The sequence below is a fragment of the Dryobates pubescens genome, chromosome 4 (genome assembly GCF_014839835.1).
Source record: "Dryobates pubescens isolate bDryPub1 chromosome 4, bDryPub1.pri, whole genome shotgun sequence".
Lineage (NCBI taxonomy): Eukaryota > Metazoa > Chordata > Aves > Piciformes > Picidae > Dryobates > Dryobates pubescens.
The window spans coordinates 5,563,015-5,577,546 of NC_071615.1; the positions used below are offsets into that span (position 1 = coordinate 5,563,015).

Genomic DNA, 14,532 nt, shown 5'->3' on the forward strand with positions numbered 1-14,532 from the left:
CCATTGGCGTTCTCAGCCACCTGGGCACACTGCTGTTTATTGAAGATTGTGTATATGCTTACTCAAGATTGCTAAAGGATCTCCAAATGGTCTTGGATGAAGATGGTAGTTGTCACCAGTCCTTTGGCATAATGCAGATTAAGCCCCTGTGTGGCAAACAGAGGGTTTTTTTTCAGTCCAGGGAAGTGTGAGGTTACACAACAAACACCCCCAGAGAGTTAGGATCTTAAGGAAATCCTACTTCTCCCACGTAAAATGTGTGTATGCTAAAATGAATCCATACCCTCCCTCCACTATGAAACTCATTCCGCCCCTCAGGTTTGAGTGTGGGGGAACAAACAGCACAAGAAATGTTAATATTCTTGCTGTTAAATAGCTAGAAGGTGCTCAGATTACTGAGCTGCTGAGAACAGTGTCATCAACTACAGAGGGCAGTTACACAGATCTCAGTGCAGTAGTTACACAGAATCACCAAGGTTGGAAGAGACGTCAAAGATCATCAAGTCCAACCTGTCACCACAGACCTCGTGACTAAACCATGGCACCAAGTGCCGCGTCCAATCCCCTCTTGAACACCTCCAGGGATGGTGACTCCACCACCTCCCTGGGCAGCCTATTCCAATGGCTAAAAGCTAACAACTCTCTCAGTGAAGAACTTTCTCCTCACCTCCAGCCTCAACTTCCCCTGGCACAGCTTGAAACTGTGTCCTCTTGTTCTGGTGCTGGTTGCCTGGGAGAAGAGACCAACCCCCCACCTGGCTACAGCCACCCTTCAGGTAGTTGTAGACAGCAATAAGGTCTCCTCTGAGCCTCCTCTTCTCCAGGCTAAACAACCCCAGCTTCCTCAGCCTCTCCTCACAGGGCTGTGCTCAAGGCCTCTCCCCAGCCTCATTGCCTTTCTCTGGACACATTCAAGTGTCTCAACATCCTTCTTAAACTGAGGGGCCCAGAACTGGACACAGGACCCAAGGTACAGTTATGTACTTGAGCAGAATAGAGAGGTAGTGGAAATGAACAGTAAAATTCTGAAGATTGATGCGTATTTTGTTCACTTTCCTGTAGGAATATGAACAACTTGATTTAAATGTTGATTATTTCAGGCAGCAGAAGAAGAGGAGGAGCTTGCAGCAGAAGAAGAGGAGGAGCTTACAGCAGAGGAAAGGAGGAAACTGGAGAGAAAATTAAAAAAGGAGCGGAAGAAGAAGGAAAAGCAGCTGCTGAGGGAAGCTGGAATCCCTACTAAAAAGGTGGCACCCAAAAAACCCTCAGCATCTGAGCTGGCCCTGGCCTATTTAACCAGGTAAGAGTAGTAAAACCACTGCAGGTGCTCCCCACAGCTGTAAACAGTGCCAGAAATGCAGAACAAGCTGAACCACGTAGTAACACATTAAAGGAAATTGCTGCAGTTAAGTACTGAGTTAATGTTTCATCTCAGTTGACACCCAGCATACAGTTGATCGCCTCTTTGTGTTTATATCACAGGAAAAACTGACAGATGTAGAGTGTGGTGCCAACATTTTGTAGAAAGACAGCTCCTGTCCTGAAGATCTTACAGTTGAGATAGAAATCTCCCTGGGTGCTTTCATTACAAAGATGAAAGGCACGTTGCAGAGAAGATTGCATTGAGGAAATTAGTTTTGTTCTCTTGAGTGCCCTGTTCTAAGCAAAGGGATTCCAGTTGCTGTCTTTATGGAAGCAAATTGCACAAAGTGGTTAAGCATTATGGAATCTGAATTCAACCACCTGCATTGATGGTGTTTGGGTATTTGTAAATGAAGATGGGATTATGCTGCTGGTTTAATGTCAGTAGTGCACAATGCCTTATTTTTGCATACCAAAGGATGCAGCAAGTGTAGCAGCTGGCTTCAGATCAGAAGCAATTACTTCATAGTATCACAGCACACTAGAGGTTGGAAGGGACCTCCAGAGATCATGGGGTCCAACCCCCCTGCCAAAGCAGGATCACCCAGGGTAGCCTGCACAGGAATGCATCCAGGCAGGCTTTGAATGTGTCCAGAGAAGAAGACTCCACAACCTCTTTGGGCAGCCTGTTCCAGTGCTCAGTCACCCTCACTGTAAAGAAGTTTCTCCTCATGTTGAGGTGAAATCTTCTGTGTTCAAGCTTGTACCTGTTGTTTCTTGTCTCATTAGCGTGCACCCCTGAAAAGAGCTTGGCCCCCTCCACTTGATTCCCACCCCTCAGATATTTATACACATTGATGAGATTCCCCTCTCAGTCTTCTCAAGACTAAACAGCCCCAGGGCGCTGAGTCTCTCTTCATAGGGGAGGTGCTCAAGTTCCCTAATCATTCTCATGGCTCTTTGTTGGATTCTCTCCAGCAGATCCCTGGCTGTCTTCAACCGGGGAGCCCAGAACTTCATCTAGTTTGCAGACGTATTTAAAGTTCCAACCTAAAGCGGAGTCTATAGTTAAAGCAGAACTACAGCAAAGCATTCATAGCATCCTACAGACACTAAGGTCATGTATAAACAGGATGATAGTGTTTATTTTCTTTCCAAACTGCAAAATACACCCTGTCTGTAAGACCTCCAGAAGACTGGTGTGTTACAAATAGTGGGTTACCACGTGGAATCCTTCCAGGGTTGCATCTCTGGCCATGCTCAAAAGTGAAGCATCCAGACTGTCTGAATTGCTGCTTACCACTCTCAGTGGGGAGGGAGGAAATTAATTGCATTCCAGGCAGAGGGACATGTGCATTTTTGTTACATAACCCTCAGCATGCAGCGATAGCAAAATGACAATAATATTTTTGATCTGGAAAGCAGCTGGAGTAGTTCACTGCTGTTTTGGAAAGCAAAGGGATTGACAGTTTGCTTTGAACCATCTGCTCAGACTGTACTCTGGTATGTGTGCTAGTAAGTGGTGAATCTCTAGATAATGCCTTTCAGGTTTGGAAAACAAAGGAACAAGCTGTGGGGTTTTGCTTCATATTCTATTGTTATCCCCCAGGGATTTTTTGCCTTGTTAGCTGAGAGAACATGAAACTGTAGTTGAATAATAGTTGAACCAGTTTGACTCGAGAATTTCACTTAACCTGTATCAAATGATCTCAAAGGTCTCTTCCAACCTGGTTAATTCTATTCTATTCTATTCTATTCTATTCTATTCTATTCTATTCTATTCTATTCTATTCTATTCTATTCTATTCTACTCTACTCTACTCTACTCTACTCTACTCTACTTCTTTATTCCATTCCATTCCATTCCATTCCATTCCATTCCATTCCATTCCATTCCATTCCATTCCATTCTCTATTCTAGTCTAAATTACCTTGGAATAGTAAACTAGCTCTGTCATTTGGTCTTGTAACACAGAAAATCCAAGGGCTGTGTGTGCAGCAGCAGGTTGTGAGGGACAATTTGCATTTGCTAGCCTTATCAGGGATAGTCACAGGATGCTGAACTGCCAAGCAAATGTAGCCATAGACAACATTGTAGCTGCAACTGTGCTAAGCCCATCTTGGGGTGTTGTCAATGACAGAAAAACAGCTTTGTCCTTTTACACCTCGGCTGTTTTTTCAACCCAGCATGACTGGAAAAAGAAACAGATTGAAAGCCCTCAGAGAAGTAATCTATCAGGCTGGAGAGGGGAAACTAAAGTTTGAGCTCTGGAAGTCTGTTGCAAAACTCCCAGCAGCTTCACTATTCAAGGATTTCAGCCTTTTTGTAGGGCTACAGGCATGAATAGTATGTAGGAGGAGAAGTTAATCTTATAGATGCAAGAGATTAATGTAATTAGAAGTAACCAAAAGGGTGCTATGGATTTCTTTTTTGCCCCACCTCCAATAAAAAGCCTCATGTGACATAAGGGTTGCTAAGTGAAGTGGCATCTTAATTGCCTGATGACATGTGAGTCTCCTGTAGGGCAGGTGGAACTTGATGTACCATATGATAACTAAACCTCCTTTTTCTTTCCTGGGAGCCTATTTGCAGCATGAGAGCACAACTGTCTATGACTTCAATGTCTGAAAGTAAAAGACTGCATGAGTTTTAGTGACATTTGGTTGATAACTTTAAAAGACAAATGTTAGACAGTGTTCAGTGAAAGATTTTTTTTTTTGTTCCACATCTAGGCTTTAATGTGCAAGTGAAAACTCAACTTATTTTGTCAACCATACATTTTTTAAGAGGCAGCAGTTCCCTCAGAGTGCAAAATCATCTGTTTTTCTTTTGGTAAGCAGAAATCATCACCAGGAGAATAAATTTCTGTCTCGAGCAGTAAGGTCAGGGAGAAGTAGCAGAACTTCCCTTGGAGGAATGTAGTTAATAAATGACTGTGTTGTGGGCGCCCTGTGCCTATAAAGCCCTGCTTCTGCAATAGCTTTGGGTGTTCCATTTAAAAACTAGATTGGAGGTAGGCAGCAGCCCACAGGCAGCACTCCTCTCTTCGCTGAGGCACAAGGTGACTCGTGCAGCAACGTGCCTCATTCTTTCATTTGAGATGAGTTAATGAGGAGAGCACTGATGAGAAGCAAGGCAATGCAGCATGCGAGGAGCAGGGCTGCTGATTGCATGCTGCACTTCCTGAGGGCTGCAGGGATGGTGCTGCAGCAGCTGAACTGGACTTAGAGTGATGCTTCTAGCAAAGGACACTTGGCTGCCTTTGATAGCCCTGCTGGTGTGTGTCCATGCTGCTGGGGGTCTTCATAAACCACTGTACAGTTGGGTGCTGTGTGCTGCAGACAAGTCAGTTCTGCCTGTTTTCCAGTTCTGTTATTTGACTCTAAACCCAAGTAGTCCTGGATGCTTTGCCAGGTTCCAGAGAGATCAAATAATCATTATCCTGGAGGACCATCCTAGCAACTGAGAGAAACTTCTTCCCTGTGCATATAGGATGGCCACATACAACAGCAGCTGATGCCTGCTAGTGAACTGCAGCCCCCAGCTAGACCTCAGGGTACTGAAGGCTTTCCACCCTGAGCTGAGTGACATTGATAGCCCAAGCTTTTCAGCAGCTTTCTCTTTTGAGTGAGACCAGGACGAGCACGCACCAAGTTTTCCACCCCCGGTAGAAGAGAAGCAGCCAAATGTCTCCTGGTTTTTGATTCTCTCACTTTCTGTCGGTCTGTGGGACTACGAAAGGAAGAGGGGAAAAAATGCCTTTGCTTCACCAATTTTTATCTCACCTGAGATAAACTCAGGTGGTTTCCCAGTGCAGTTCTGCCTAATGCAGCAATCTTGTGGAAACAGAAGAAACTGCTGCTGTCGGATTCTCCAGATTGCTAGGGGAGCAGAGAGGAGGATCTGGAGATACATCAAGGATTAAAACCAGGGAGCTAAAGGAAAAAGGAAAGCAGAAAGGTTATAAAACTATGGGATGGAAAAAAGGAAATGTGGAATAATGACAATAAGCAGAGAGGTACTGAACAGAGGATTAAAAAAAAAATGTGTACAGTTATTGCAAGGGAATAGGGAAGAGCAGGAAGGAGAAAGTGTTAGTGGTTGAATAAACTGCACAAATACCTTCTTTTCAAGTCCTTAGGCTTTTTTGTTTATGATGGTAAGTAATGATTCAGGTTTGAAGCCAAGATTAGAATGTCTCTTTGCTCTGCTTCTTGGAAAATATAAGACCAAAATTCATCCTTTTCTGAGCTTAAAGTGCCTTGAAGTGAAAAGATGTTGCAATTCATGAGAATGGTAATTAGACTTAATTATAACCTAACTGACCTTTGCTGGTGTTAAAATGTTGGCAGAACTTGTTTGTCTTGGCAGGCCACTCTCTCCTAGAAATGCTTCTGTTGGGCTTAGAGAATTCATTGCTGTATGGATTTGCACATATGGTTTTTCCCCCATCACCCATCAAAGGAATAGACAGAGATCTGAAAAGATGTCACTAAAAATATGTAGAATTACAAGATTGATATCATATGAGGAAGAATTTTTTTCGCTGTGAGGGTGATGGAGCACTTCAAAAGGCTGCCCAGGGGGGTTGTGGAGTCTCCCTCTCTGGAGGTCTTCAAAGCCTGCCTGGATGCGTTCCTGTGTGATCTGGTCTAGGTGATCCTGCTCTGGCAGGGAGGTTGGACTGGATGAGCTTTCGAGGTCCCTGTGATCTGAAGTAGAAGTAATAGATATGATTTTCACAGAAAGAATGATTAGCCATTGGAATGGGCTGCCCAGGGAGGTGGTGGAGTCACCATCACTGGAGGTGTTTAGGAAGAGACTGGATGGGGTGCTTGGTGCCATGGTTTAGTTGATTAGATGGTGTTGGGTGATAGCTTGGACTTGATGATCTCAAAGGTCTTTTCCAACCTGGTTAATTCTATTCTATTATCTGGATATTGCTGTTGAATTGCCTAAGCCTTGCAATACTGTTTTATCATGTTAAAATCTCAAATCATAAGCTGCTGGAGCACATTTCTTCCTGTAGTGATTTATGTTATCCTAGGAATATGCCACAAGCATATTTCCCAAGGCATTGTCTTTTCAGTTTTCTTTATAGCTTTTACTTTCATCGTCCCTAATTTAAATGTAGCTGGGATTCACGGAATGTCAGAGATGTCTTTCAAGGAGAAAAACATGCTTTTAAGGAAAAGACAAGGCAGGGGCACGTTGCAGAAACACAAATGTGAGAAGCAGTCAGAGTTTCCCATGGAGTGGGGAAATAGTCTGACTCTGCAGAACACAAGGTGGTTTTTGCTGAGCGCAGTGGCGGTGCTGCTGGAAGCAGAGTACAACCCAGGGCGGTTGTTTATCTGCTGTGTTTGCAGAATGGAAACAGATCCCAGTCCTTGGTCAAACTTTATTACAAACAGTGCCAAACCTGGGAGGTTTGAAAGCTGAAAACATTGTTCTTCCTTTCAAAGAATACAGAGATCTGAGGGTGTTTCTGTGAGTGTTTGTTTTGCTCGCTTGGTACTTGGTGATGTATGTTACAGATATTACATAGCTATGATGTAAATAAAAACAGCATGCATTGAGTATAGCAAGTTTTTACTCCTACTGTAGCAGAGGCCATATGGAGAAGGGTGTTAATAGGTAGCATAATCTTCACTCAGTGTTAGCATGTAAGAAGGTTCTGATTCTTGAAAGAAGCAGGAGAGGCTTGTGCTGGGCTGTAATAGGAACAGCAACATTTGAGATCGTGGTCCATCAGCTGAGATGATGGTGGCCCTTCAGGAAATGCCAAACCCATTCATCCTGCCACATTTGTGACCAGGTGACTCTTTTAGGAGAGCTTCTGTGCAAATGCTCACTCACTGATGTTGAAATGGCCACACTCACTAATGTTGAAAACCAGTTTCTAAATGTTAAAGTACCTTTAGTGGGCTTGTGTCAGATTGAGTTTGCTTCATTGACCCGTGAGGTTTGAAGCTGGTTTTCCTCTCACAGCTTAAGTATTTTTCTAGCTTCAGTCAGTGATGGCTTCTGATCATTCATTCTGAACTTGAGTCATTCTCATTGCTTCTGGCCTTAATCTCTATTCATTTCAAACTTGGCACTGTTGTTAATGTGTCACCATCAATGGCTTAAGCTTTTAGATATTAAGACTAAGTGATGCACTGAAAATATAAACATACACAGATATTCTTTCCCTCCTTCCCCCCACCCCCCTTCCTGGAGGCAGACTCTTTGAGCTTGATAACAGCTAACATTAGCATTTAATGTCATTGCTCCTTCCCCCACCCTCTGGGACAGAGAATGAGTTTTCTTCCTGACAGGAAGTTGCAGCAAATAGAAAAGCTCCTCAGTTATCTTGAATTTCATAAAATAGAGGAGAACTGCTCAAGTGATGAATCTCAGTTATCCACTAGCAAAACCAGTACATGAACTGAAGAGAAAGCAGGGTAATTTCTCCCCCTCTACTCTGCTCTGGTGAGACCCCACCTGGAGTACTGCATCCAGTTCTGGAGCCCCTAGCACAGGAAGGATCTGGAGGTGCTGGAAGGTGTCCAGAGAAGGGCCACAAGGGTGAGCAGAGGGCTGGAGCTGCTCTGCTATGAGGACAGACTGAGGAAGTTGGGGCTCTTTAGTTTGGAGAAGAGAAGGCTCTGAGGAGACCTAATTGTGGCCTTCCAGTATCTTAAGGGGGCTACAAGGAAGCTGGGGAGGGAGTTTTTAGGGTGTTATGGAGTGATAGGACTAGGGGGAATGGGAAAAGTAGAAATGGGTAGATTCAGATTGGATGTTAGGAAGAAGTTTTATACCATGAGGGTGGTGAGACACTGGCACAGGTTGCCCAGGGAGGTGGTAGAAGCCTCATCCCTGGAGGTTTTGAAGGCCAGGCTGGATGTGGCTCTAAGCAAGCTGATTTAGGGTGAGGTGTCCCTGCCCATGGCAGGGGGGTTGGAACTAGATGATCCTTGAGATCCCTTCCAGCCCTAACAGTTCTGAGATTTGACACTGCCACAGTACTGAAGTCACTTCAGCTACTGGGGCTTTAAGTTGTCTTGAAAGAAACTTTTTTTCCTCAAAGATTAGGGGAATAGCATTGGAGGGTAGTTTTGCTTTAATAGCCACAGGGCTGGTTTTTAAAGGTTCTGGGGACAAACATTAACTCTGGATATAATTAATCCATTCATATATGCTTTTAGTCATTTTGTCACGTTCATTAGCTCTGTAAGAAGCCTCCTGAACCCAGAGAGTCAGATACAGGAGAAATTTGCATTTGGCATTGTTCTGCGGCGGTTTTATATGAACTTGGGCAAGCACTTGCTGCTATCTGATTTCAAACACTTGCCCTCTTGCTACTGCTGCAGAGATCAGTGAATTTGGTTTAGCAGTTCTCCAACTTTCTATATTACTTGGCTTTTAACTCCTACCAGGGCCTGACCTGCCTCTGAGTAGGATTCTTCTCCTTGACCTAAATCAGCATGTCCGTGAAACTCAGTGTTTTCCAACTGATGTTAATAGTTGGACAGATCTTCCTCATTTTGAAGGAAGCCACCGTCTCTGTGCATGGCAGAGAAAAGTAATCTTGTCTTACTAAGAGCTCCCTTATCATTGCCCTCCACTCCCTGTGTAACTCCAGTCCCCCATGGCATCTGATGAAGCCGCCTTGGTTTGTTTGCAGTTTCCTAGCAGCCCAGGCATTACTCAGAAACTCTACAAAGCTCTCTGTTGCAATGCCCACACCTTTCCTATTTTTAGGGTGCTGGCATGCCAGCAGTTATTCTTGTGGGGGTAGGTGGAGAGGGCACGCTCACTCTACAGATTTGGTGCTGCTTAGGGCTATTCTTTAAAGGTACTCGAGCATATTCTCTTCTGCAGAAGGCAGAACTGCATTCAGGTAGATGAAGCAGAAAAATGGTTCTGCTGTGTTGGACCTGTTATTGAGCAAGGTTTTCATTGTATTGCCCCACATTTTGTAAATAACTTCTCCCCATCCTGGTGTTTACATCCTTCACCTGGCTCTGTATTAGCTTTCTCAATCTCACTGCACCTTCACTGAAGGAGTATGTCCATAATCCTTCATCTGCTGCTAAGTCCTTCCAGACACTCATGTCCTCTGTTGCTCTTCTTGGAACTCCTGTGTCTGTGATTGTTCTGGAAATGTGAGGCCTGCTGCCTTTTTACCAGAGCCACCTTTCAGCTTTATGCAGAAGAGACTGAGAGTCTGTGATTCCTTCCTGTTCCCTGTCACTCTGCCTTTGGTTTATGGGCAACAACATTAGATTCATCTTTGAGCCACAGTACACTGACATTTAATTGGCTGCACACGGAAAACCTTTGGGTTTCCCCCCAAAAACTATTGCTCAGTTTTGTGTTAATGGCAGTGTTGGTATGAACATGCCAACTATAGCTGTAATAAATTTTTCACTGGCAGCAGAAGGAACAGAGCTTCTCATCCTACTTCAGCCTGGCTGCAGCAAGTCATATTGCCTACTATTTCAGAGCTGGCTTTATGGTACACATTTCCAGATGTTAGTGTTCTCATTATTGTCTGATTATTCAAACTATGCATTTAGGATTCTGTGAATGTCACGTTACACTCTCAGTAATAGCCCCATACAGCTTTTGCTGTTTAATCAAGATGTCTGACAGCAGGCTGACTTGATGATTTTCAGTCCCTGCGATACACTCACTGACTTCTGGATTCACTTTCCCGTATCTTGATGGCAAGCGATACGCAGAACAGCGTTGGAGGCATGCCAGTGTTTTTCTAACCTCCACATGACATCCACAGGATGTCATATTGAGCAGGAATTGCTTTTAAAACATTATTAACATCTTGGTGGATTAGCTGCTTTTTGTAGTTCTAATACAACAATTTCATTGCTTTGCAAGAGGTGCCTTAATGCCTTACTCAACTTAGTGAATGAATGCAGACTCCTCTTCTTTATGTGTAGGCTCTTTATGTAATGGGTTGCCCAGAGAGGTGCTGGATGCCCATCCCTGGAAATGTTTAAGGGCAGGTTGAACAGGGCTCTGAGCAACTTGATCTAGTTGCAGATGTCCCTGCTCACTGCAAGAGGATTGGGCTAGATGACCTTTAAAGGTCCCTTCCAGCCCAAACCAGTCAATGATTCTATATCTTGTTTCCTTTTCCACCCCTAAGTATTACAGCTGTCCAGACTGAGGGATCCATCCAGGATTATTCCTGATGAATGCTCACCAAAAAAGAAAAGGAAGGCAGCAGTTTTGATTTGCAGCTCTTCCATGCAAGTCCAGCTGTGCAATGTAGGTGGTTGAAGAGCTGCTTGCACCGGCACTGAGCGGAGGAAGGTGCCTGCATGACACAGAGCTGTGCAGAAATACTGACTTGGGGCTGGAAACTGAATGACCAGGTTAACACCCAGAGCAGCCTGAATTAAGGAGTTGTGGCTCTCTGCAAATGAGCTCAGGCACTGCACAGGGCTGATCTCTCACTTATACCCCTGCCAGGGCCAGAGTGGGCACTGAGGCTTCTTTAGATGTCACTGAGATAAGCATGCAGTTAAAGCTAATGCTGACAAATGATAGCATTATTTACTACCTAATTCTAAAAACAGCAACCAAAAGTAAGAACAAAAAAACCCAAAACCCAATTTTAAGTAGCTTGGAGCCAATCTTAGCTATTTTTACCAAGAATTTCTAGGAAGAAAATGAACTGTAAGGATATGTTCTGGGCATCTGTAATACTGTCCTGGAAATATTCCAGATGGGTGGAATTACTTTTTTGGGGTCATTTCTAGCAAGTTTTCTCCATACTGGCTTATCAAGTTGTGAAGATTCTAGGTACTTACAAATATTTTTGATTGTAATTTGCCATTTCTAGCTTGCTGGGTAAGCAATCCTGCTTTCCAGAGACAAAACAGGCGATGGCTTTGAAGCTTCTGAAAGGTCAGGTCCTAAGACTTCTAAGCTTGCTTATACCTGGAAGTTCTCAGATGTTTTTTTTTGTGGCATTTTTGACTCATTCAGAAGTAGGAAGTTTTAGAAGCATCAATGATTGCATGAGTTCCCAGCCAGATTTAGTAAATGCTTATGATGCAACTCATTCAATGGAGTTTTGGAAAAGCAGCCAGACAAACACAACTTTCCCTCAGCCAAACCTCTTCTGGTTCAGCTGTTAATGTTGTTCTGGATAAACTGCTTTCTATAGGGAATGGGTTTGGAGTGGCTTTCCTACCCCTTTGCATAGCACTACAAGTTTGCAGGTCTCATCTCATGATGCTTCAGTAGTGTAAGGGGTTTGGAGCACAGCCCTATGAGGAGCAGCTGAGGGAGCTGGGTTAGCCTGGAGAAGAGAGGGCTCAGGGGAGACCTTGTTGCTGTCTACAGCTACCTGAAGGGTGGTTGTAGCCAGGTGAGAGTTGGTCTCTTCTCCCAGGCAATCTGTGATAGAATGAAAAGACACAGTCTCAAGCTGCACCAGGGGATGTTTAAGCTGGATGGTAGGAAGAAATGCTTCACAGAAAGAGTGATTGGCCATTGGAATGGGCTTCCCAGGGAGGTAGTGGAGTCACCATCCCTGGAAGTGTTTAAAAAGAGACTGGATGAGGCACTTGGTGCCATGGTTTAGTTGATTAGGTGGTATTGGACTTGATGATCTCAAAGGTCTTTTCCAACCCGGTTAATTCTGTATTCTGTGTTAACAGATGGCTTAAGAGGAGAAAGCAAGGGGAGCTCATGTCCATGCTAATTTTTGTCTCAGGTTCAGTAGTTCTGTCTTTCTGATTCTGCTCATCATCCTGTTTAGTTCATGGCAAAGGGAGGAAGTTTCTTCTTGCAATTTCCCTAACCACAAATGGTCAGTAAATTTAACACACACACACAGAGAAAGAAAAAAGGAAGAAATAGATTAGGAAACTCTAATCCTGCTTTACAGCTCCAAATCAAATAATTTGTCATTCTAAATCATTGAATTAATTTTATGGAAGGTCACAAGTACACCTCCCAGAGCATATTCAGGCAAAGCTGCAGAGTGATTTGCTTTGAAACCTTCTTTGCACTTCTACCACATTTTTTTTTCTCTCAGTGTGAAACAAAGCTGTCAAAATATTTACTTGGGCATTTGGTTCAAACATTCTCATAGGGAAATGATGTATTTAATAGCAGCATTAACAGGAATGCACAAATCCTTTCATCTGCAGGATCAGTCTGAGAAATGTGTTATTGACTAACCAGCTCTGTCTTTTAAAGGGATTTTTATTCTTGTTTGCTTAAAAAAAAATAAATCACTTTCTCTGTCTTCTCCCCATCATAGTAATGGTAATTTGCTTTCCCAGGATACCTTTCCTGATAGCATCTCACAACTGTATTTTGACAAAATTAATGAGAAATATTTTGACACTAATTCATTCACTCTTGTTATGACAGCTTTGGAGAAGTTGCTACATTACCCCACTTTTCAGATGGATAAATTAAACAGTGATGAAGTTTGTGACTCACCAAAGTCCTTCTGCTATCCAAAGGTCTCCTTTCAAGCAAGTGACAGGAGGGAAACCAGACATAACTTTCTTCTCATCTGAGCACAGGCTCTGTTTACTTTGGCCCTGGACCAAGGTCTGGTCCCAACAGACCTGTAGAATTTTTCTCAGTCCCTTATTTTGAAAGAGGATTTTGCATGGATCTTTTTCTGTAGTGGCATCTCAAGACTCTCCTAGAGGCCACTAGCAGCTAAACTCATCTCCAGGTGGGCATGTAATGTATGGACTAATATTCCAAACATTCTAGCTACCTTGGGGAGGGGTTTCTGCCATTCAGGTCTCCTTGAAGTTGTGTGCAAATGACCAGAGCAGCTTTATTCTACTTCATTGCTACTGACAAAACTGGGAACAAAAATTCCTGAGTTGGCCAACTGAAGGTTACAGACAGCACTTTGATTCCCAGTCAGATATGGAAGAGTCACCATCATTGGAGGTGTTTAGGAGGAGACTTGATAGGGTGCTTGGTGCCATGGGTTAGTTGATTAGGTGGTGTTGGATGATAGGTTGGATGCCATGATCTCGAAGGTCCCTTCCAACCTGGTCTGGTCTGGTCTGGTCTATTCTATTCTATTCTATTCTATTCTATTCTATTCTATTCTATTCTATTCTATTCTATTCTATTCTATTCTATTCTATTCTATTCTATTCTATTCTATTCTATTCTATTCTATTTTTCTCCTGCATATGGAATCATAGAATTACAGAATCATTTTGATTGGAAGAGGTTATTAAGACTATCAAGTCCAACCATGATCTTCTCTCAGGTGAGATTGGTGGCTCCTCAGATGACCTGCTCTCATGTGCTAGAGGAAGCTTCCCATGCATTCTGGGTTAATTTCATTTCTGTTCTGTTCTGTTCTGTTCTATTCTATTCTATTCTGTTCTGTTCTATTCTGTTCTATTCTTTTCCCATGGTTTAGTTTGCATTTATATGTATATATATTTCAGTAATATTTTTAAGATTCCTCATAGATTTCCACATATCTGTTGTCACAGCTGTAAATTGTATTAGTAGTAATTAACTGCCATCCTATAAAGTGCTTCCTCAGATGGAGAAAACTAGATTAGGCCTGGTAAGTCCCTAAATATTGGGGTAAAAGTAGAGAAAATTTCTTTGCCTGATTCTCTTTCCTGTAAAATAGCATCTTTATTTCCAAACCTAGTTAAGGAAATTTGATGCATCCTTTCTTAATGACTCTCATTTCCAGTAAAACAAAATCTAGTCTAAATGAGTTTTCTTAACAGTTTATTAAATGTAGCCATTGGATATTTGTCATCGAGATCCAGTTGTCATCTGGCCATAGCATTAGCCAAAAGAAGTTGCATCTAATTGAATAATTAAGCAGCTCTACTTCATTATTTAATCTGAGATGACTTTTAGAAACTTTGTGAGGTTTACTGGGGAGATTCAGCAGCAGTTTTTAGTAACAGGCCGGTCTGCTTCGGGACCATATCGTGAAAGGGTTCTCAAACACTGGAGCTGTCACCCCAGGGCAGTGGTGGAGTCACCATCCCTGGGGGTGTTCAAGCAGCATGTGGACCTAGTACTTAGGGAATGATTCAATGTTGACCCTTCAGTGCTGGACTGCAGGTTGGACTGGATGAACTCTGAGGTCTCTTGCAAGCAGGTATATTCTGTGATTCTGCACCAGGAACTAG

At 43.1% G+C, this 14,532-nt stretch overlaps 1 protein-coding gene across 2 annotated transcripts in view; it reads left to right on the forward strand.

Annotated features, from left to right (window-relative positions):
- The window catches only part of C4H7orf50 (chromosome 4 C7orf50 homolog), a 153,683-nt gene that overhangs the window by 115,443 nt on the left and 23,708 nt on the right, over positions 1–14,532 (forward strand). For both annotated transcript variants that reach the window (XM_054180368.1, XM_009908733.2), the window contains one exon: positions 1,101–1,300. In XM_054180368.1, coding sequence (XP_054036343.1) covers positions 1,101–1,300 — 200 coding nt within the window. The remainder of the gene's footprint in view (positions 1–1,100; positions 1,301–14,532) is intronic.